Below are 25,286 nucleotides of genomic sequence, written 5' to 3' on the forward strand. Positions count from 1 at the left end.
ACAACTACTGAGCCTGTGCTCTAGAGCCCAGGAGCCACAACTACTGAGCCCACGTGCCACAACTACTGAGGCCCGCGTGCCTAGAGCCCGTGCTCTGCAACAAGAGAAGCCACCGCAATGAGAAGCCCGTGCACTGCAACCAAGAGTAGCCCCCACTCACTGCAACTAGGGAAAGCCCGCGTGCAGCAATGAAGACCCAACACAACCATAAATAAATGAGTGACTGAGTGAATGCATGAATGAATAAATAAATACATTTTAAAAAAAAAAACAACCAATGGGACCAGCAATCACCACAGCCTGGGATATTCCCTGGCCTGGCACATCTTGTTGGAACTGCACTGCTCACAGCCAGAGGCATCTACAAAGCTAACTAACTCGGCACAGGGAATGGCCTCCAGACACAAAGCCACTCATCTCTAGGGGGGCCAAGGGATAAGCATCCAGATTTAGCTGCCAAAGAAAGGATATTCACAGGGTTTCAATGCTGTCCCCCCACTCCCGCCCCCACCCCAAGCATACTGGATCCCCTTGCTTGCAAATGAATTTGAATGTTTAAACAGATTAGCTTTCTTTCCTTATTTATGCACACTCCCCAAATGCTGACCTCTATAGCTGTTTCTCCCCACGACGGAAACCACTGACACAGCCCCAAGTGTCCAAAATCTCCAAAAGCTTTGCACCAGAAAGAAAGAAATGCTGCCATTTACCCAACTAGTTAAGTAAATGCTAGATCCTAGTACTGTCATGAGTGAAGTTAAAAACACTTGGGAAGGGCTTCCCTGGTGGCGCAGTGGTTAAGAGTCCGCCTGCTGATGCAGGGGACATGGGTTCGTGTGCCCCAGTCCGGGAAGATCCCACATGCCGCGGAGCGGCTGCGCCTGTGAGCCATGGCCGCTGAGCCTGCGCGCCCGGAGCCTGTGCTCCGCAACAGGAGAGGCCACAGCAGTGAGAGGCCCGCGTACCACAAAAAAAAAAAAAAAAAAACTTGGGAAGGGTTACTAGGCCTGAAGAAAGAATTTTTAAAACAATTACCAGAAAACTGTTCCATCCAGTGAAGCATGTGGATTCTCTACCACGACACAGATGCAAGCTAGAGAGCAGTCCAGCAAAGTGAACACAGAGACCACTGCCTCGAAGGGTGTGCTTCTGACCGTCTAGCCCAGAAAGTCTGAAACTGAACCAGGACTACACACCAAGTCCAGAGAGTCTAATCATATCTTAGTTTAATAAAGTTCAAGGCAGTCTCCTGGCAGAAAATAGTTGCCCTGTGTTCAGTCACTGTTATCTAAGAAATCAGAATGCCCAGCTTACAGCTCTAATGCTTCTTGAATTTTACTATTCTGCATTCCTAGAACAGTTACAGAACATGCCTGAAGAGGGCACTTGCTTCTCCCTGGTCTAAGGGACCCAGAGTAAATGGAACAATTTTCAAAAATGTTCTCAAACGAAACTGAAAGTTCAAAGTTTCAAGGAAGCAAAACTGTCAAAACACTTTGCCCTGGACAGTAATGCAAATACTCCCCACAACTCCTTGTAAATGCATCCTGCCATTTAGTGGAGCAGGTGAGAATATATGATCATATAAGTTCTGGGTTTTTTTAAACCAGAGGAGACATTCAGGCTTATTTTAGGGAGTTGAGGCTGATGAGGAAAACAGAATCAAAATGGCCCCAAAAAGTAAAGGAAAAGTGACCTCTAGATTGTGCGTATTTTCCTTTCCTTCTGGAAAAGAGATAAAATATTTCTACTCAAATCTACACCTGTCCCTAAAATGCAAATCAAGTTAGTTTCTAAATATGAGCCTCAGCATAGGGGCAATTCAGAGTAGGGGTTCAGAGTAGGGGTTTTCCAGGAAACTCCAAAATTACTACTAAGTACAGAGTTTCTTTTGGGGATGATGAAGATGTTCTGAAATTAGATAGGGATAATGGGGAGGTTATATAACCTTGTGAAATACTAAAAACCAATAAACTGTATACTTTAAAAGGGTATATTTTATGGAATTGTTAAATTATATCTCAATTTAAAAAAGCTTCTTTCTGTCAACCTTCTCCACTCAAAACAGCCTTCTAGAAAATGTGCTGGTCAGTCTCACTAAATGGCACTCTAGAAATGCTCACATTGGCTTAGACCAAGTCCTTTCACTGCCAACTTCCTCGAAAACCTGGAGATGGCCCGTCAGTGCATTTCAGGTAAGATCAGACAACACTGTAACGTGGGCAGCTGGCCTACTGGATGCACACAGAGAAAGAGAAGCCAAGGCAGCAGAGGAATCTTACCTAGAAAAGCCATTTTCCTTCTCCTTTTTTATTTTTACATCCCCAGAGGCTCTAATCTGAAAGGTAAAACAACAGTAACTGATTAGTACCTTAAAAGGACTAAACTTGAAGAAGCCTCTACCTTACTTGAGATGATCTGGCCTCCACTCTTGGGGCATCTTGATCCCAGACTGACTCTTCTTGTTAGCAAAACTAAACAGGTGGACCAAAGGTCTTGACACTTTTCTAAGACTCCTTTTTAACAATTCTTCAGATGAACTGTCCAATTTACTGAGAAATGTTTCCCTTCAAAATGGTGGCTTTTTACCTTTAAATGATGGTAGGTCCCTCTCCCTCAATAAATATACTCCACCTCTCAAGGATTTGCCCTTGGCAGTACAGACAGGAAATAAAAAACCAAACCAAAACAAAAAAGAGTACTTTATTTCCTATCTTCTCTGATTTAGGCAAAGTATATTTACTTTTGCCCTCCTTCAACTTTCCAGACATTACAAAAATCTTCACACATACACTCAGAGGAACACACACACACACACACACACACACACACACACACACACACACACACACACACACACACACACACACACACACACACACACACACACACACACACACACACACACACACACACACACACACCGGTACCAATGGAAGAATACAAAAAATAGCTCAGTGGCTGTCTCCAGAAAGGGAAACATAGACGACAATGATTTGAGGGTAAAAGGGAGATGTATTGCTCACTATTATTCTCTATTTCATATTGTCTGAATTTAGCAAGTCCATCCAGCATTACCTTTTCAGAAACTAATATAAAAACTTTTTTTAAAAAGTCTATGCACAGTACTACTACTTATTCACAGCCAGATGTGCATGTCACATGTACCACCTTCTTCAGCCCAGGTGGAAAAAAAACAGATTTTACCAGCAATGAGCTCATTAGTTTACAAGCATCCCACAAAGTTTGTTCTACAGAGATTTGGCTAGCAGAATTAATTCTCCCCATGAAAGAAAACTGACTTTCCCAGAAACCCTACATCCCTCAATTTATCCATTTGCCATATAAAGTAAGGTAATGATATGGATAGGTTTGGTGCGTGAAATACAGTGGTAAAGGGCTTTGGTTTTTATAGTTTAAGACTCTGCTTGGCTCTGATGTCTCCTGACACAGACCTTTTTCACTCAAAGGCCAGGGAATCTTACTAGTCAATGAAGGTACTTTCAATACCTGCTTTTACAGGTAAACAAAATGAAAAGTACATCCCACACCTCTTCATTCCCCACTGGAAAGTTCTGTACCTTTTCCTCCTTTCGTTTTTCCTTGTCTCTGTCTTTGTGTTTGTCTTTATGCTTCTCTGAACTTCCATCTTTGTGTTTGGTTTTCTCCTTCTCTTTGTGTTTCTTTTCAGAATCTTTATGTTCACTGTGAAAAATAAGACACAAACAGTTAGCAGAGTAGGGACAAACAGAGTAGGGACCACAGGGTTCATATCACAAGATTAACTCACAAGATACCCTGAGATAACATGAACCATGGAAACTTACAATGCTTTAAATAAATAGTCCTGACAGAAGGTTCAAGTAGAGGCTCTTGGCTACATCAGACTTTCTTTACCTTGCTTAATGTTTTAATTTTTTCGAAGCAAAGGAATCAAATAGAAAAAACATAGTCATTCTAAACGTAACAGGACATTTTTTTAAGTTACTAAGACTATACAGCAAACCCACTGTATTTCTACAACATTCTACCAGCAGAAAACTATAATGAAAGCTCCAACTTGAGCTCTCACATCTCATGTGAGGAGGTAAAAACAGTTCACCAAAAATCATTTGGTGGCTTAGTGCCAGATGTGAGACATATCACAAATGTAGCCACGCCAGGGCTTTGTGCAGTAGCAGCCCAACACAGTCAGTGTTTCCTGCCAGCTTAGGAAAAGCTAGTCACTTCTAGCTTTTCTAGCTAGGGCTTATAAATCCTGCTTGGTTCTTTCCTCAGAATAAGAAAAGATCCATCTAAAAGCAAGGGCATTTCCTGTGCTAAACATTTAAAGCCTTGCTTTTAAAGGGGTTTGTGGGCACAGTGGTAGCACTATAAAAAGGTGCCGCTTCTCTGGAAAACAAAATATGACATTACAAAACAAGAGCCATTAAAGTGTTCATATCCTGGGTCTAGCTCCTGGAGATTTCTCTCTGGGTAAAACATTACAGAGAGATGTTCATTTTGATGCCTCCCATAACAAAAAACAAACAAGAACAAATAAACAAACAAAAAAGCACCAAGAAACCAGATACAGCCTTGGTAAATACCAAGAGGGAGATACTGTGATATATCAAAGGTATACATCACAGTTATCATTATCATTATGTAGCTGTTATGCTATAATTTGTGAGTCCTACAAATATACATGGAAAATGTTTATGACACAAATGGAAAAAAGGAATATATAAAATGACTGCAGTTATATAAAAACATGCATGTAGACAAAGACTAAAGAGCAAAAATCACAAGCTGTATTTTAAGGTGAACACTGGATGACTATTTTCTTCAGTACACTGGGCAGGAGGTTTAGGAACCTTGCTCACCTCAGCAGCCAATATATTCCACAAGTTAACAAAAGAGAGCATGAATTCAAGTGCTATGAGTTGGGGGTCACCCCAGACACAGGACAGCTGACAGCAACCCCAGCTGACAGGGACAGTCAAACCTATAGGCAGCATCGGCTCTTGCCTTTCCCACCATAGACTGTATTTCCTATCTCACATTTACCACCTTCAACCCAGGAGAAAAAAACAGATTTTACCAGCAATGAGCTCATTAGGTTACAACCATCCCACGAAGTTTGTTCTAAAGAGATTTGGCTAGCATACTCAGTTACATCAAAGGCCAAAAAGGGAGAAACAAATGATGGCGACCAGTTAGGTGAGAGCCCCAGAATGTGGATCAGGAGAGCATCGCTATCACTCACATCTCTGGGCACAAAAGGAGCCCCAACTAAGGAGTTTGGATAATAAATCAGCAGAAACTATGAATCCAGCCAGGAGGGCAGGGGGACTAGTATGAACAGGACTACAGATTTAGGGAAGACCCAGAACTACCACAGATGGAAAATAAAGCAATGTCCACTTTCCTTGGTTGATGTACTCCTCCCTCTATGTTGTTCTCATTACGTTGTTATTTAGATGTGCCACACACTGAAAAATAACAAATTTCTATATGAGCACACTTTTCTTTTTAACTCTAGTATGCTTGGAAGCACATGATGGTCAATTTTTCCCACCATGCTTTTTATTCTCAGCATTATTATGATGTCACTCTCTACTCAATGTGCTCTCTCTCATAATCTGTTTTTACCAAAACGCAATGTTTTATAAACAAATTTATCCTTTATTTTGTACAAAATGGCTCCCGATTACAATAACACTCTTACTTCCAGTTCTCATTAATTCTTCCAGCTTTAGAATGGTGAAAAGGCAAAGTTGCCAAGATTGCAATTGATTCTTTAGGAGTTTACATATGTGAAATCATAGGCCCATGGTTTTGATACTACCAGCAAAATGTCTGAGCTTACTATTCTATATACAAGCACTGAAGTTTCAGTTTTTGTTTTGTTTTAAACATTAACTGTAAGAGGAATTAATGGTCATCTACAGAAGTTTCTGCCTAAAAGCAAAAAATGTGGAAAATTACATCCATAATATTAATGGGTGGATATATACATCCCTCCCTAGACTAAGAAAAAAGAAAAATCTAAGCAAGCATTGTGCTGCTCAGCGCTTTCACATACATTATTTCATTCAGTCCTCACAACACCCGTGTGAAGTAGGCTCTATCATCCCCTTAGACTGATTTAGAAACACAGGAGCCAGTGGTTCAAAGTCTATTCAAAGTTACAACGTTAGAAAGAAGGGCAGTTGGGATTTAAACTGAGTATTTCCATCTCCAAGTTCAGAGCACTTTCCACTAAATCAATATCATTACAATTCCATGAAGTCGATACGTACCACATAAGGGTAGCCTAGTGTTGTTAGAGACAAATGCATGTCCAGTCTGAGATTTGATGTATAAGATCAAAACTTTATTCTACCATCAGTGGAAACTTTCTAGAATAGAGATCTAGGATATCTGAAATGATAAAACCCTTGGGACAGCTACTTCTCATTTTGTCTTCCCATGAAACTCTAAATGGCTGACTTAGGAATCTAAGTTTAGGAATGCTCTATATTCCTTATTCCTTTATGCTCCACCTCCACGCCTCCCCCACCCCCACCCCCCTTGTTCTCTTTCTCAATGAAAGCAATTCTTAGAACATTAGTCTGTTTCACTAGAAAACTGGCTCTCTGGCCTTCTGGCAATCACAGCATGGGCACCGTAAGTATACACATAGGCCTCCAGTTTTCTGCTTTGCTATTCATTACCACACCAAACAGAGATCAGGGAAAAGAAGTCAACAAATGACATGGCGATGAGATAGTACCCAGGCCACCCCAGGAAAGTGAAAAAAGTCAGTACTTCCTCTGCCTGCTAACCAGAGGGAAATCTATTCAGGAAATTCAAAGTTCCTGCTAGAGTAGTAACCCCTTTGTAGGTCATAATTAATCACAAAGACCAAAATGAGATGAAACTATCAACTTGACTTTCCAAAGGCAACTCACTCTCCTCTATTCCCAACTGTTTAGATATAAGAGAACAAGTTTAGATTTTTAGACTAAGTGAGTTCCGGTGATTCAGGGTTAAGGAACATCTTGTGGTACAACGCATTCCATTGGGGACTATTAGAAATATGGGTTTATGAAGCCCTATTAAGTCTCTTGGACACAATGCTAACATCGTATCTACGTATCAGGTGCTGTTCCTGTCCCTGCCTCCAGAAATAGACAGCAGAGCACTGGGGGTCCTACCCCTCATCCATAACCCCACACCGACAGAAGTGCCGCCAAAGAGCGAGCCTCAGTGGTAGTCTTTCCTAGGAATCTACCTGAAGTAAGTAGCAGATGCACTTGGGGGTCAAAGTCCTATCATACAGAAGCATGTCTAAGGCTGTGCCATGGAAGTCAGAAGCAGAATTTGGCCAGTGGTAGAAAATGCAGCCAATCTGGATCAGTTAGGCTGACTCATCACCATTCAGGATTTCCTAACATGTACCTCTTTTTCCAAGACTTAAAATTGGCTTGACTTTCACACTGGCTTAAAGGGCAGCACCTTTCCACTTATGATAGTGAGATGATGGAAATTCTGTCCAGTGCAGAAGAGGAGTTCATATGCTGACTACCTGTTTTAACAGACATTACCCAGGGCTTCCCTGGTGGCGCAGTGGTTAAGAATCTGCCTGCCAATGCAAGGGACACGGGTTCGAGCCCTGGCCTGGGAAGATCCCACATGCCTCGGAGCAACTAACCCTGTGCGCCACAACTACTGAGCCTGAGCTCTAGAGCCCGCAAGCCACAACTACTGAGCCCATGTGCCACAACTACTGAAGCCTGCGTGCCTAGAACCCGTGGCTCTGCAACAAGAGAAGCCACCGCAGTGAGAAGCCCACGCACCGCAATGAAGAGTAGCCCCCGCTCACCGCAACTAAAGAAAGCCCGCCCACAGCAACAAAGACCCAACACAGGCAAAAGTAAATAAATAAATAAATTTATTTATTTAAAAGAAAAAAAAAGAGACATTACCCATGTCTTTATACTGATCCTGCTACTTTTCCATACACAATAGACACAATATGTAAAAGTCACAAAATGGGTTTTAAATATAACTGAGGACTACAATACTGGCCAGTTTGGGGCAGCAGTACAGGTGACTGTAATACTGAAGAAACTTCAGTGGGGCTAAATAAGAAAAATAAACTAGAAGAAAAGCTTAATAATGACCACAGTAAGGAAACCCAAAGATCTGAAGAACAAATACATTTTAAGAATGAGTTTAGTCTGGGGTACACTGAAGGCCAAAATACAGACAGTAGCTGGCATTCCTAGAACCTCTGAAATGGTCATACTCTTGGATTAAATATGAATTTCATCATCAGGAACTCACAGAGAAAACATCCAATTACTGGCTACACACAGAAGCTGACTCCTTGGCTCGGGGCTCATCTCTGTCTGGGGAAAAGATCTACCTAACATCAGAGCCTAGACAAGCAAAAGTCAATGCCAAACAGAGTAAATGGGAAGATCAAAGTCACCTCTCGAGTAAGACTCTTGTTGGACCTGAGCAGACAAAAGAGAGGGATGACCAGGGTTCCCCTAGGCACTTAGGAAGAAGAATGGGAGAGAGGGTGGAAGTAGGGGGATGGCAGTAGGAAGCCAAGAGTGAAAATATTTTCTTTCTGCAAGAAGGCATTTGCTGCCTCTTTAGGAAAAAACCCTGTGTCTGATATTCTAGGAAGCTAGGATGTTGGCTATGGGAAACCATTTAAATTTGTTAAAGAAAACTAAAACAATGGTCTGTCCTCTATCAGCAATAAAAATATTTAACAGATACTTAAACAGTACTAAGTGCCAGGCACTCTTCTAAGCAATTTAATCCCCATTACAAAACTGAGGTAAGTATTTTCATTTTACAGATATGGAAACTGAGACACGGGAAGATTCAGTAACTTGCCCAAGGAAATACATCTAACGAACAATAACTAGGACTTAAACTCAGACAGTCATGCATTGACCACTCTGGTGCCTTACTCCCCAAACAAAGCAAAAACGAAACACTGCTAAGAGAAGAAGAAGCCTCTTTATCTTCTGCGAATAGGACCTAGCCACTAATGGCTAAGAGAACAAACTCATTCCAGCAATCTGCCCACTTCCTCAAGGCAGCAGACCCCTGCAGGCTGCAGCCAATGGAGTCACAGGGGATTCCTATGGGAGAGCCTAGAAAGATTCCAAGCTGTGAAAGGAGGAAACCCTTCAAAGGAAAGCAGACAATTAGAGCTTAAATAATGTTTGTTCAATTAAACATTCTAGGAGGTAAATTCAAAAGTTGCCTCTTGAAAAAATGCAGCAGCTAGTTTCTGAAAGGCTCTGAGAAATGAAGATTTCTCAATGCTCATCCACCATTAATAGGTTACTAAACAAAATCCCAAGAATTATTAAAACTTGGGAGTTGAGTGGAATCTTAGAAATTATTTAATCCTTTGTTTGCAGGCCAGAGCAGATAAAGGGATGTGCCCAAAGATGCCAAAGCCGATACACATTCTGAACTCCCATTCCTCCCCTAAGTTCTTTATCTCTACCAATAGGGTAAACAGTCACACAGTTATCCAAGCTAGGAATCCTTTTTCTTAGACCCCCTCATGCCACTTGTGGCTAAGTCCTATATTTCCCTTTCTCAACTATTTTCAAAGGCTTCTTGCTCCTTTAGAATCAAGTCCCAGCTTCTCAAAATAGCATTTAATAGTTCTGCCTCAAGCAACTTTTTGGAGCCCTCATTTTCTAACCCATCCTGTTAACCCAGGCATCCACCTAACTGGATTCTTCTCAGAGCAAAGTACATTACAATGCTTCCATATTTTGTTTATGCTTTTCTCGCTGTCTGGAATGTCACTCTTTCTAGCCATCACCTTCCCTTGACAAGATCTTAACCATCTTTCCATGGCTAGCTCAAATACCCTTTCCACCATGAAATCTTAAAAAAAAAAAAAAAAAAAAAAAAAGACTGTAGGTCATTATAATAGGGCTAGATATCAATGAAAACCAGGGCACCAAAATAGAAGTTATCCATAAGTAACTACTAAATTAGATTCAACTACCAAAATCAACAGCTTCAATTTATCTGAATGATATTCTACCAGGCTTTGTGGTAATCATAATAATCTCAATTACTGAGTATGTTACAGTTTCCAAAGAGCTTTTATCTGCATAATTACATTGAATTCTCCCACAACACACTTGAAAGCTTGACCAGGCTAGTATTGCTATCAACACTCAACCAAAATGGGAAAAGACCCAGAAGTTAAGCGGCTTGGATGAGGACACACAGCTAGTAAATGATAGAACCTAGCTTCTCCACTTCTATTTTAGTGTGCTTTCCACTACATCACATTGACTCCCATGTGAATGGTGGTGGTACTCAGTTTTCTCATTTCTAAACTACCCAATCTTCTCTATTTACCTATGTTAACTGTCCATTTCCCCCAGACAGGGTGATATAGGGACATGTAGGTAAATGGAGGGCTTCAGCAACAGCTCACAAAAAAAGCAGTAAACAATTTTTTAAATGTGATTACTTTCAGAAAAACTGCCCCTAATCTGAGAACCAGCTGCTTAATTCCAGTGCATTTCCCTACGAGCCTATGTTCTCTCAACTCTAATTCAGGTAGGATTTGGAACTGAAGGGAAAGCAGAAACCAAAAGCATCCTTATTCTCACACTGACTGTATAAATTAGCACTGCCAATGTGGCTGGAAAAGCACTTCCCTTAATATTTCACAGTAGTTCTATCTTCCCTGGCCTTCCACAAAATTGTCACTCCACCCTGAGTGTCAGGTTTAAAAATGACAAGAGATGCACACAGTCAAAAGCTAGCAGGAGAAATCTTATGTTTCACATGTGACAGTCCTTTGTTTTCTAAAATCAAGCCTCCCCCCGCCGCAATTGCTTTTAATTATGTTGTATATATAAGAGGTCTAGTATTAAAGATAATTTATGCTAAGAATGCAACCTTTCAAGAGGAGTATCTGGTGAGATCCTACAAGTCCAGTGATTCCTTAGCATCTGGTTAAGAGTATTCCTTTTATTTCTTTAGAGAGGATTTATATATTGCTTTAAAGGACCTCAAGTGCTAAATATCAATGCTAATGGAAAGAAGCAGTATCAGAGAAAAATAACAGAAGAAATTATTTTTATTTGACTTTGGTAGAAACTTCCTGTGATGTTATAGGCCAGAGAGTCAGAGATGGGGTTTTCACAGGGTCAGAATTTAATGAGATTAATACTTCTAATGCCAAAAACTTTAGGGATTTGGGGCCCAAAGAAAGAGGCAGCGCCTGAAATGATCTGGCATTTTAAAACCTAAGCTGCCGACAATATGCATATGAGAAAGAGATGCTTGTATTTAAACACAGATAGTTTAGCAACACAACGAACCTTTCTTAGGGAGGGAGATTGTTTTGTTATGTTTTGTTTTTTACTGGAAGGAATAATGTAGTGGGGGAAAAATCATACTAGGACTCAGAAGCCCTGGTCTCTTATCCTCGCTCTGCTACCACCCTGCCATGTGACTTTGGGCATGTCACCTCAGACTCATGTCCACACAAAAAAGAGATGAGGTGGAATGATCTTTAACACCCCTTTCCCTATTTTGCACCTTGAATTAGAATAATAAAAGGAGAAAGCATATGAATAAGATGGGATCTCCTAAGAGGTAGGTCTAAATCCCATTCTAGCTCTCAAAAGGCTTGTTTCCCATCCTCTGACACTCCAAATATGCAGTACATATTACTATGCAGAACAAAGAGGCCTCCTGGATTTGGGTCCTAAGTGTAGCCTAATGAAAAATGACTGATGCTAATATCTAGCAGAGAAGGAGGGAATATAGAAACACATTACTGTAGAACTTGTTTCCTCATACAGATAGCCACAAAATTAGGCAGGGTTGATGATCAAGGTGTTAAAGTGAAGCATTTTGGAACAGAACATACTACATCTTAATTATTCTGGGCTTCAGAGGTGATTAAACAATCCTCAAGGTTTCCTTAATGTGCTAAGAAGAAAAATGAAGAAACCCAAAACTACCGTTAAGATCAGAAGTCACTTAAAAAGGAACACAGTGTACAGGATTTTACTGGACCATAACCAACACACTTGCTTTGTTGCAAAGAGGTAGTGTGTCAGGAGAGGTCAAAACAGGAAGCATTTAAAAGTCTGCTTACAACACATCATCTGGTTAAACTGTCTTAAACTTACTCACATGTGAATTAGAGATCCAGGGCTAGATTTAGTCATATATAAACAGAAACTCAGAGCAGGTCCTTCCAATGCCTTTTGGCAAACAGGCTACTGTTTTCTCAAGTATTCTGATTAGAAATGAAGAAAATATTAAAAGGCACAAAATTGCATAGAACAAATTCCTGATTGCCTATGCTATAATCTTGGAAAAGCATGCTTTTAATAGATGTACAAAATATTATCTCCTCACATCTGTAGAGCAGATCACAGTTAAAGAGCTTTCATACTTATTGACTCCCAGGGTCCCTTCTGAAGCATGTATTAATATGGGGAAACTAAGGAAGACGAGAAAGCTCAGTTGAGGAAGGTTAGATAACCTAGTCAAGATCTCATGAGACCTAAGTGGATAGACCAGACCAGAGGCCTTCTCCTAGATACAGGCAAGAAACCATTGTGGACTCTTCAAGAAAAATGATGCCAAAATTACATCCTTTATTTTTAAAAAGGAGATTCTGGCAAAACAGGAGAGGGCCAAATTTATATCCCAAAGTCTTTTATGCCACTTCTACCTAATCTTTTCTCCCATCACAATTGCAAATTATGGTTGGTGAAGTAAGATGTATCAGAGAGTAAGAGATCCATTTTTAAAAGCTTATGGTTTACACGGATCAAACCCACACCCCCTGCAGTGGAAGCCTGGAGTCTTAACCACTGGACCACCAGGGAAGTCCCTGTTTTTCTTTAATTAACAATAATCTTTTGACCTTCCTACAACCTGGTTTCTTGCAAAAACTCCTATGTATCCTGGCTCCTCCCTTACCTCTTCAGGGCAGTCCCTCAGAGTCATCTGAGAGGCTGTCTTCTAGGCTTAAGTCCTCAGCAAGTCCGTCAAATAAAACGTAATTCTCAACTTAAAAAAAAAAAAAAAAAAAGCTTATGGTTTAAATAATAACTTCTATCTTTTTAAAGTCTGTTTGGACAGATTTCAGGTAACATGAAAATTAGTTTTTCTTCATCTGATCTATAAGCATTTTCCTCAGATGATGAAGTTCTTTCTTCATGGTCAAGACTATCTCACATTTTTTGGCACTTCACATCAACTAGCACATCATAAACATGGCAAGCAAGATAATTCTTGTTTGACATGATCAGCAATTCTACTCCTAAGTATACACACAAAAGAACTTAAAGCAGGGACTCAGACAGACACTTGTACACCCATGTTCTTAGCAGCATTATTCACAATAGCCAACAGATAGAAACAACCCCAAGTATCCATCAACAGATGAATGAATTTTTTAAAATGTGGTAAACATACAACGAAATATTAGTCAACTATAAAAAGGAATGGAATTCTGTTATTTGACAAAATGGATGAACCTTGAAAACATTATGCTAAGAAAAATAAGCCAGACACAAAAATGACAAATATTTTATGATTCCACTTACATGAGGTAGCTAGAGTGGAAAAATTCACAGAGATAGAAAATAGAAGTTGCTAATGGATGGGGGGAAGGGGGGATGAGGAGGTATTATTTAAGAGGTTCAGAGATTATTTGGGATGATGATAAAGTTCTGAAGATGGATACTGGGGATGGTTGCACAATATGGTGAATGTACTTAATGCCACTTCAAAATGGCAAACTTTATGTTATGCATATTTCACCACACACACACACACACACACACACACACAAAGGTATTTGAAATGTGGGATGGCCAAAGGGAACCATCCTATAGAATTGAGAATATATGAAAAGGAGAGAGAAGATGGTAACTGGTGTAACCATAGGTCAACCACTCATTGATTCAATAAACATACACTACTAAGTACCACCTATCTGCCAGGTACTATACTAAGCCTTGAGGATGTAAAATGAATACAACAGACTCCAACATTGTTCCCAGGGACCTCAAGAGTCTAATAGGGCACACAGAAAAGTAAAGAGACAATTACAACAACACCACAACTGGTAATTACTGTGATAGGGATATATTCAAGGTGCGAGGGAACTCATAAAAATTTAATATGAGGGTGGAGGGCATAAAGGATACCTGAAAGAAGTAAACTCTATGCTGCAACTAAAAGAATGTTCTTAAGAGGGCAACAGAGTATTCCAGAATCAGTAACAGCATATTTTAAAACCTAGAGTACTCAGAAGACACGCTGTGTTTGGGGAACTGAAAAGAAGTTCAGGGAGACTGGAAATGGAATGTGAGAGAAGGGTAAATGGCAAGAGAGGTGGCAGAGGAAGAGAGCCAAAAACTTAGAGAATCACTCTGTGAACTGGAATGAGAGGATGAAAAAGGTGGCCAGAAAAGTGGAAAGCCAAGGGAAGCTGGTTTCAAGGAGAAGGCCTGGGCCCAGAATATGGTATTATCTTGGCAAATGTTCCATGTGTATTTTACTGTTGAGCGTAATATTCTATAAATGTCAATTAAATCAGGTTGGTTGATGATGTTCAAAGTCTTCTATATCCTTAATGCTTTTCTCTCTGCTTATCAATTGAGAAAGAGGTAGTAAAATCTAACTATAAATATGAATTATTTTTCTTTGCAATTCTATCAGTTTTTACTTCATGTATTTTGAGGCTCTGATATCAGTGTATAAACATTTATAACTGCTATGTCCTCCTGATTAATTGGTCCCTTTTTATCATTATGAAATGAACTTCTTCATTACTGGCAATATTCTTTGCTCTCAAATCTACTTTGGTAGATATTAATATAGGCTGGACACCTACAAACTGAAAAAAAGATGCATGTGAACTGAGACTGGATTCCACTACTAAAATTAAAATCACTAGACTAATGAAAATGGAAACTAGATAATCAAGTGGTAAGAAATGAGTGAGTGGTGGGGAAAGACCACAGAACTGGACTTCCCTGGTGGCGCAGTGGTTAAGAATCCACCTGCCAATGCAGGGGACATGGGTTTGATCCTTGGTCCAGGAAGATCCCACATGCCGTGGAGCAACTAAGCCCACGCACCACAACTACCATGCCTGTGCTCTAGAGCCTGCGAGCCACAACTACTGAGCCTGCGAGCCACAACTACTGAGCCCATGTGTCACAACTACTGAAGCTCATGTGCCCTAGAGCCCACGCACCACAACTACTGAGCCCACGCGCCACAACTACTGAAGCCCACGCACCCTAGGGCCCATGCTCTGAAACAAGAGAAGCTACCGCAATGAGAAGCCCACACACCGCAACGAAGAGTAGCCCCTGCTCGCCGTGACTAGAGAAAGCCTGTGTGCAGCAACGAAGACCCAACGCAGCCAGAAAGTTAAAAAAAAAGAAATAAAATTTAAGAATTAAAAAAAAAAAGAAAAAGACCGACCACAGGAGTGATAGATGATTTTGTGAAGAAACATCCTCACTAGAGAAATTAATCTGGTTAATGATTCAAAGACTTATTAATTTAAAATTTTCATTTAAAATATTTAAAAATTTTTCATTACTCATAAAAAGAACAGACTTAGAATTCTCACTTTATCTTTTTTCTTGATAAGCCTTATTTTTTATAACTTTTAAAAATAAAAGTAGCATATACACATAATTATATTCTGATCGTATGTGCAGAGTTCAGAGTTATCACAAAATAACGATAAATATGTGATTACCACCAAAGTTAAGAAAAATACCATTGATACCCCACCAGAAGTTCCCCTCATACCATTTTACAATTGCTACCCTTCCTTCCTTCCCAAAGATAACCATGACTCTGAATTCTAAAGGTCTTGATTAATTTTTTTGTTTTTGAACTTCAAGTAAATTGAAGCATACAATATGTATTTTTTGGCTGGTTTATTTCACTCAACATAGGTTTGTGGAATTCACCTATGCTTATTACTTTAACCATAGTTATTTCATATTTATTTATATATAGTATCCTAAGATGTGAATATACCACACTTTATCCATTTTACTATCAATGAGCATTTAGGAGATTTTCACTTTGGGGCTATTAAAAGCAATGCAGCTCTGAATAGCTTTGTACATGCCCTTTGGTGCACAAATACACACATTTCTGTTGAGAACACATTCAGGAACGGAATTCTTAAGTTACAGGGTATACATATGTTAACTTTAGAAGACACTGCTAAGTAGTTTTCCAAAATGATTTAACAATTTATAGTCCCATCAGAAATGGGATTGATCCACATCATTGTAAGATCTTGGTATTAGTGTTATTTTAATATTTAGCCATTATTACAATGTGTAGTATATTATATTGAGGTTGCATTTCCCTGATGAATAATGTTGAGCGTCTTCTAGTATTTTTATTGGCCATGTGGATATCTTCTTTTGTGAAGAGCTTACTCAATCCTCTCATGAATTTTTCTGTTGGATTATCTGCCTCATTTTTATTCATTTGTAGAAGGTTTCTGTATATATTGGACAAGAAACTTTTGACTATTATTTATGTTGAAAATATCTTGTCCACAGACAATAAGCCAACCTAATGAAGTAGTTCTAAGAGACTCTAGGCTACAGGCACTTGTGCCAATAAATGACTGAACTTTATGTTCCCTCTACCAAAACTTTGGCCACTATGAGAATACCCTATGGCTTTCTCACCAACAACTGCCTTTAACTCAAAATGGAAGTTTAAGTCCTCATTTTCAATAAGTGGTCCTATATCCAAAGATAACCTAAGTCTCTGGGCTTAACCACTTGTCTCCTACATCAAAAAAATGGAAGCAAAATGAACAAGAAAACATCTTTCTGATTCCTTTGGATCCCAGAGGGCAGCACCGCTGAGTTTCATTTACATTGGCGGTTATTGGCTTTTGTGAGAGCTGAACTCTTCTGGTAACCTGACGAAAGCTAGGAATGTTCTCTCCTGGAATATCTCATATACCCAACCTTTTGTATATGATTTCAGGGGCTTATAAACCATGGAAGCCTAAGTTAAGAATTTTTAAATTTATACCCTTTAAAGTACGGAAATAAGAAAAATATATATCAAGTCTCCAATCCAGTCACCTTTTATCAAGGCAAGCTCTCTGGACACTTGATTAAATGCCATCATGTGTTAACAATTCACCATACTTGCTTTGTACATCCTGATCTGAAAAATGGCATCCCCAGGAAGCCTGAATTGTCAAGGCCATCCTCTTAACAACTCTGGAATCAAAGTCTCTGCTGACTTTGCTATCCATGGTATTTACCTGTGGTTCAAGTTAAGGCCTGTTCCAGGTGAGCCAAGCCATAGCCAACCCACTGCTGAATGATGAGGGACTTGCTGGTTCAACCCTTACCTGTTGCTATGCTTGGACTTTTCTCGGTCCTTCTCCTTGTCCTTCTTGTGTTCTTTGTGCCGGTGTTCTCGATCTTTATGTTTATCTTTGTGTTTATGAGAATCTGTAACCATAAGAGATGAGTCAGTAAAGAGCAGTCATGAGCTATCTCCTGCCCACCTACCTTGACAAGCTGGTCAAGAAGCACAATGACAGGATTTAAATGGCATGGTAGCCATAACAGCACATTCCATTGGAGGGAAAGATTTCACAAAGCAGCCCAGACAAGGCATCCCATTACCCTGCCTCTAAAACCAAGATGTGTTACAAATAAGCAGGAAGGGGAGGGGAGTCAATTCTACCATAAAAGGAAGCAACAGTTTGGTATTCTTCTCGTAGATCAGGTACTATGAAGACTAAGCCATAAATGATTCGAAGGGATAAATCTTGAACACTGACTTTCAAGATCAGATGGTTATCTATGTAACTTCTGGAAAATTCAAACCTTAAGAGATACCTGTTTTTTAAATCAACTTTAATGAAGTATAATTTCTATACAGTAAGATATACAATTTCAAAGATAAAGTGTGATAAGTCTAGCAAACATATGCACAGATATAATCCCCACCACAATCAAAATTTAGAATAATTCCATCATCCCCAGAAGTCTCCCTTGTGCCCATTCCCAGTCAATCCCCATTTTCCATCACCAGCCCAAAGCAACCACTGATCTGCTAGCACAATGAATTAGATTTGTCTACATTTCTAGTTTCATATGAATGAAATTACAGAATTTACTCTTTTGTGTCTGACTTCTTATGCTTAGCAAAATTTTTTTTACATTCAACCATGTTGCTGGATGTATCAGTAATTGGTTAGATTTTTATTAGAATGGTATCCCATTGTGTGGATACACTGCAATTTATTTATCCAATCACCTGTTGATGGACATTTGAGTTCTTTTCAGGCATTGGTTTTTACGAATAAATCTGTTACGAACTTTCATATACAAGTCTTTGTGTAGATGTGTTTTCATTTCTCTTGGGTACATACTTAATAGTGAAGTTATAGGGTCATACGGTAAGTATATGTTTAACCTGATAGGAAACTGCCAAACTGTATTCCCAAGTGATTGTATCATTACACATTCCCACCAACAATGGATTAGAGTTCCAACTGCTACAAATTCTCACCAATACTTAGTATTATCAGTCTCTAATTTTAGCCATTCTAGCAGGTATGTAGTGGTATCTCACTGTGGTGCTTTTTTTTTTAATAAATAATTTATTTATTTTTGGCTGCGTTGGGTCTTCATTGCTGTGCGCAGGCTTTCTCTAGTTGCAATGAGCGGGGGCTACTCTTCATTGTGGTGTGCAGGCTTCTCATTGCAGTGGCTTCTCTTGTTGCAGAGCATGGGCTCTAGGCGCGCGGGCTTCAGTAGTTGTGGCACGCAGTCCCAGTAGTTGTGGCTCACGGGCTCTAGAGTGCAGGCTCAGTAGTTGTGGTGCACGGGTTTAGTTGTTCTGTGGCATGTGGGATCTTCCTGGGCCAGGGCTCGAACCCGTGTCCCCTGCATCGGCAGGCGGATTCGTAACCACTGCGCCACCAGTGAAGTCCCTCTCACTGTGGTTTTAATCCAGTTTCCCGATTAAATGATGGGCAACTTTTCATGTGCAGATTGGCCACTCATATATCTCCTTCAGTAAAGTATCTCTTCAAATCCTTCCCCCACTTAAAAAAATTTGTCTTATTCCTAAGTTGTAAGAGTTCTTTATACATTATCCATTACAAATTTTTGGTTAGACATGTGTATTGTGAATATTCTTTTTTTCTAGGAGCTTTACAGAGGTAAGGGACAGGGAACATTTTTTTAATCTATAAAGATGTCTAGTTGTTCTAGCACCATTTCTTGAAAAGACTGCCTTTTCTCCATTGAATTGCCTTAGGCCTCTTTACTGGAAATGAAATGACCACATAATCATCGATCTGTTTCTGGACCCCATTTTATCCTACACACACACACACTATCTTGACTACTAAAGCTTCACAGTAGAGCTTTTTTCCATAGTAAGTTTTGATATCAGGTAATACAAGTACTTTAACTTTGTTCTTTTTCAAAATTGTTTTGGCTATTCTGTCTTCTGTATTTCCATATAAATTTTAGATTCAGTTGGTTGATTTCTTTAAAAAAAAAAAAAAAAGCCAGCTGGGAGTTTGTGTTCATAGGACAATTTGGAGAGATGTGACATCAAAACATTACTGTGGGGCTTCCCTGGTGGTACAGTGGTTGAGAGTCCGCCTGCCAATGCAGGGGACACGGGTTCGTGCCCCGGTCCGGGAAGATCCCACATGCCGCAGAGCGGCTGGGCCCGCGAGCCATGGCCGCTGAGCCTGTGCGTCCGGAGCCTGTGCGTCCGGAGCCTGTGCTCCGCAACGGGAGAGGCCACAACAGTGAGAGGCCCGCGTACCGCAAAAAAAAAAAAAAAAAAAAAAATACTGTGTCTTTGCATCCACGAACATGGTATCTCTCTCCACTTTTTTAAGTTAGTGACTTTCAAATTTTAGTGTATCAGAATTAACCCAAGGGCATATTAAAAATGCAGCTCACTGGGGACATGTGACCCCAATGTTGAATATGAATCAGTTAGAAGTTTATGTATCCAACACATGTGGTAGTTTTAAAATATGTCCAACAGATTCTTTGATACTCTTCCTTTCAAGGTGTGGCCTAATTTCCTTCTCCTTAAATATGGGCTGGACTTAGTGACTCACTCCTAAAAACAGGATAAAGTGGAAATGTCAGTGTGCAATTTCTAACACCAGGTCATAAAAGGCACTGGATCTTTCTCCTTGCCCTGGAGGAATCCAGTTGCCATACTGTTAGGACATCCAAGCAGCCCTATGGAGAGGCCCATGTGAGGAACTGAAACTTCCCGACAATAGCTACGCGAATGAACCACCTTGGAAGTGGGTCCTCAATTAAGCCTTCAGATGACCGCAGTCTCAGACTCTGAGCCAAAACCACCCAGCTAAGCTGTTCCTGGATTCCTGGTTCACACAAACTGTGTAAGACAAATGTTTGTTATTTTAAGCCATTAAATTTTGAGATAACATGTCTAATAGCAATAGATAACTAACAATAATGTATAGGCAATGTGTGTGTTCACACTACTCCTGGCTCACAGCAAAAAAAGAAGCCACATTTGGCACAATCCATTAAGTATCTATTCTGTGCCAGGCCCTAGGGAAACAGAAATTTGCATGACCGTACACCTAGCTGTAAGAAATTCTCATCCCACAGAGATGGGAAAATAAAATCATATGGTGTCAGAAATAGGACTTGAACCCAATCTTCCATGTAGCATAAAGAACCCTCCAATTTCTGAAAATCTCAAGTCTACAATTTTAAAATGCTGAGTCAATCTGATACAAAGTTGGTGGCCCCTGTTCACTTGACAATAATTAATACCCTCATTACTTCTATGCCCAACTAGCACTTACGGTTAAAACCACAATAATGACAAAACATGCCACCAGCACTACAACCTGGAATGAAGTCTGTGTTGTTTGATTTTGTTTACAGGCCAGATTTAGCAAACAAGAAACAGAACATTAGGATCTGCTATTATGGCACAAGCATATGGCAGGGACATAATATATTAAAAAAAAAAAATTACTCTGTGTATAATTCAACAAACACAGAAACATGTCCAAAAAGACTAGAAGATAGACACCAAATGTTAAAAGTAGTTTGGGTGGTAAATTTATAAGCAGTTTGAGTTTCTGTGTGTATACTTTGCCTTGTTTTCCAATTTTTTCCCGATGAGTCACTTTTATAATAAAATAAAGAAGTTATTTTTTAAAATTACCCAGCTTAAAAAATTTATTTTGACAAGTACTGGTGTACACAAGGAAAACATATTATTAGCTCACTAAAAAGCACTAAATTTAAAGAAAAAGAAAACTAAGTAAAAGTTGAAAATAATTCCAGGTAGGTTTTAGATAACCAGTCTGCCCAAAACGTTGTTTTAAGTGCACAAAACCTTAGAATCAATTTTGAAAGCCAGGTCCCCAATTCTTTCAATTGCTAATCTAAAAACATAAAACCAAAATGTCTGAAACTTAAAGAAACTTAAAGAAAGAAACTTAAAGTTGTAGCTGAAAATCCCACTAGTGCAAGTAAGACCTAGGTCAAAGATCTGAAACCCAAGTGCCCCTAATTTTAAAAGTTATTACATGTCTCCTGTATGCTCAAATTGTGCTATGTGTGCTGTGACAGGTACCAAAAAGAATAATATGTGACAACTTCTTCAAATATCTGAATAGCTATAGTATAGTTCCACATGGCAGCCTGGGCCTTCTGAGGAGAAATGACAGGGAGGCAAAATGGAATGAGGCATCTCATGAACACCAAAAGTGTGTAAACAAGCTAAATTACCAACTGACAGGGAAACCACCATAGAGATGATCTGCACTATGTAAACTGATAGATAAATAACCTTTAAAGATGCATACGCAAGTACTTCCAGGTGAAGGATGTCTGCAATTAGCTTTAAAATACTCTCAGGCAAAAAAAAAAAAAAAATTGGAGCAATATGGGAATAGAGAAAACAAGATTGGCAAGAGGTTGATAGTTATTGAAGTAAGCAGATAAGATACGTGGGAGTTCACTATACTACTCTCTACCTAAATATGCTTGAAACTTTTCATAATAGAAAGTTAAACACTATCTTTAAGCTTCGTCCCTTTCAATCCCTTATTTTTTCTTCTTATATAGAGTACAGCAAGGAGAAGACCAGCCTAGTTCAAGAGAGGATTTGTGTTAAGGAGCAGTAAGAGATAAAGTCTGATAGATGAAATTAACCCAAGTCAGGGTGTCCTACTCTCAGGATGACAAGGAGCTACTTCAAGCAGAAAAGGAACAAAATAAAAGCCATACTTAAGGAGGATTAATTGAAGGGCAGTGTGGGTAGAAGGTAAAAGCAAAATAACTAGTTAGTGTTTTTGAAGCAATCTAGAAAAATGTGATAACAAAGGGATTGAGAAGAAAGGAGAAAACATAAAAGCATGTTGAAAAAGAGGAAGTAGAATCCAGTTCCAGGAACTCACTGGTATGTGTAATCAATAAATGCAGGGGAAGAGTCAAAGAAGACTCAAAGACTTTAAGTCGAGGTGACGAGAACAAGGTGCCTTGGAAGAAGACACAGGAAAGCTGTGCAGAACAAAAACGAAGAGAACAAAAAGAGTGAAGAAATGATGAAACTAACTGAAGTCATATTGTATTTAAGGTAACACTGGGAAATCTAAAGATGCTGGTCAGAAGAGATGCCGATAAGGGCACAATAATCTACATCCCCAAAGTGAAAATGTAGACAGCATACTAATGGACTTGAATATTACTTTTAGTACATACTCTTTCCCTTATCTGGAATTCATCTAAGAATAGATATTGTTAAAATGTTTTGGAGAAAGGATCTTGCCACTTCAAGCATCTGTTAAATGCAAAAAGAATTGTTTTGAACTTGACTGGAGATTAGAAATGAAAGGTGTAAACCACCGTATATTAAGTCACCAGAAAACCCCATTCATTGTGAATTCTGGTCACCCAATAACCTCTTGATGACAGGTGTTTCAAACCCTAGCCTTCAAAAATTCAAGATAAAGACATGGGAGGAAGATCGATCCCTGAAATAAGGCAGCCTTGAGAAGATGTTAACAACTAATTCCTTTCACTCTAACTTAACTAGAGTTACTCCCTAAGAATAGGTATGTCAATGAACAGAGAGAGAGAACAGGAATCAACATTTTCTGTTATTGTCACCTAAGATGTTCCTTGAGGTTAACAAAGATTTTAAGTAAAGAGACTTCCAAATGACAAAAGAGGTAAGTATCTGTGTCTTCTCAGATTGCAGGAATAATTAAGATATGAACCCAAACAGCCATCGGCAAGCAAGAGAAAAGGGGCACTAATATAGGTGCTGAACCATGCTAGAGTACTTACACTGTCTCATTCAATTTTCTTACTACTCTTACGATAAGGAAATATTCCCAATTTCACACAAGAGTAATAGTTATCCCTTTCTAAGGGTGCATTCTGCACAAGGTAGTATGCTTTATGTATTACCTCTAGTTTTCACAACTCTGGGCAGTACTGATTTCACCAAATCTAATACACATTTTTGCCTCTTAAGACATCTCTGAAAAGGTGCATATGGTTCGTATAGAGGGGGAATTTGGCAATATCCAGCAGAACTCACTCACATACTCTGTTTTAACCCAGCAATCCATATCTAGGAATTTAGCCTGAATATATATTTTAAAAGCAGAAAATTTATGCTGGTCTATGTATATGTGAAGGCAGAGAAAATTAGGTCATCAGAGAAGAAACCTTAATTTTAGACTTGCTAAAATGGATTAAAATTCCTTTCCTATCTCCAAAAATCTCAGATGTCAAATGATTGACCTTAAAGCAACAGTGTTTGTATTGCATCATGATGCTCCTATATTTAAAAAGGTAACAGACATTTTTCTAAATGTCTACACATGAAACACATGGGTGTCATTACCTCTGTCTCTTACACCATGGTAGAATTTTCTACTTTTCTGCCCTGTTATTTTTTAGAAAGGGTAGTAAGGTAGTAGGATTATGGGCATTTTGAAACAAGTCTTAAGAGTAAAAATAATGAATCTGGGTTACCTGCCTCCTTTGTTTCCAAGTGAAAAGTAATATAATGAGGAGAAACAATCTGATTCCACCGGAGAACAGAAATAAAGAGCCTGGATCCAACAGGGCAATGAGGCATTAACACAGACTTCCTGGAGGAGGCAGTATTTGAACTAAGTCTTGCTAAAGGCTAAGAGGGAGTTAGCAAGGTAGAGGGAATTCCCTCTCTAGAGGGAATTCTTGGCAGATGAGCCATGAAAGTCAACTACCTATTATTACTATCATTAATTGTTGTTGTTGTTGTTATTACTGAGAAATGTATCTTCTCATGATTGAGCAAAATTAAGTGTGATGTACTTCCTGCCAGCTAGGAAATGGTAGAGTTGATTCTTGTCAGGGCATACAAGAAAATAAAATCCCAGAGTTATATTTAATTTGCTTTTCTAAACCATGTGTCCCAAAAGCAGTTTCTTAAAAAAGATATAGATACACTTCTACTGCTTGTAGCTTTAGAGTCCCAATCCTCTGCTTAGACAGAAGAGAAACAAAACACCTGGGAATAAGAAACTTCAGTATCAAATAAATCCAGCAAAATTTGATCCAACTGTTATAAAGTACCTGAAAGCTGGCCTAATCCCAGGATGACAATGAAGCTGCAGGTTTGGAAACCAGTCCAGAACCGGCCCCAAGTAGCCAAATCAGTATCACAGTGTAAGATGAAGAGTTCACTCCTCACAGGGAAACCAGACACATATACAAATTATATGAAAAAGGAAGCCAAGTCCATAAAACACTTTGTTAAATATGTTCAAGAATGGGAAGTCCCCGGCAGTCCAGTGGTTAAGACTCCACGCTTTCACTGCTGAGGGCTCAGGTTCAATCCCTGGTCAGGGAACTAATATCCCACAAGTCACTCGGCAGGGCCAGAGAAAAAAGAAAAAAAGTTCAAGAACGATGCCGTTAGAACAAAAGATCATAGTTAAACCCTAATGACGATTAGAGACATAACAGACAAGCACAGAAGGTTGGAAACAACCTCTGAAGGAAGCAGACTGGTTCAATAGAGTGAAAAAGATCCAATTCAAATCTTGTTCTACCACTGACTGTATGACCTTGGGTAAAAGTCACTTAACTACTGGGTCTATAAGAAGGCAGCATAGGTTAGTGATTAAGAGCTTCAAATCTGTTCATCATTGACTTGATACCTGTAATCTCAGC

The 25,286-nt window shown here is 39.3% G+C and overlaps 1 protein-coding gene across 1 annotated transcript in view; it reads right to left on the reverse strand.

The window, feature by feature from the left end:
- Positions 1-25,286, reverse strand: part of TOP1 (DNA topoisomerase I) — an 86,389-nt gene that overhangs the window by 38,755 nt on the left and 22,348 nt on the right. The window contains exons 3-5 of the mRNA XM_004272851.4: positions 17,426-17,528; positions 3,582-3,705; positions 2,283-2,338 (exon numbers count right to left, since the gene is read on the reverse strand). Of these exons, the coding sequence (XP_004272899.1) occupies positions 2,283-2,338; positions 3,582-3,705; positions 17,426-17,528 (283 nt within the window). The remainder of the gene's footprint in view (positions 1-2,282; positions 2,339-3,581; positions 3,706-17,425; positions 17,529-25,286) is intronic.

The sequence above is a fragment of the Orcinus orca genome, chromosome 16, assembly GCF_937001465.1.
Source record: "Orcinus orca chromosome 16, mOrcOrc1.1, whole genome shotgun sequence".
In the NCBI taxonomy this organism is placed as follows: Eukaryota; Metazoa; Chordata; class Mammalia; order Artiodactyla; family Delphinidae; genus Orcinus; species Orcinus orca.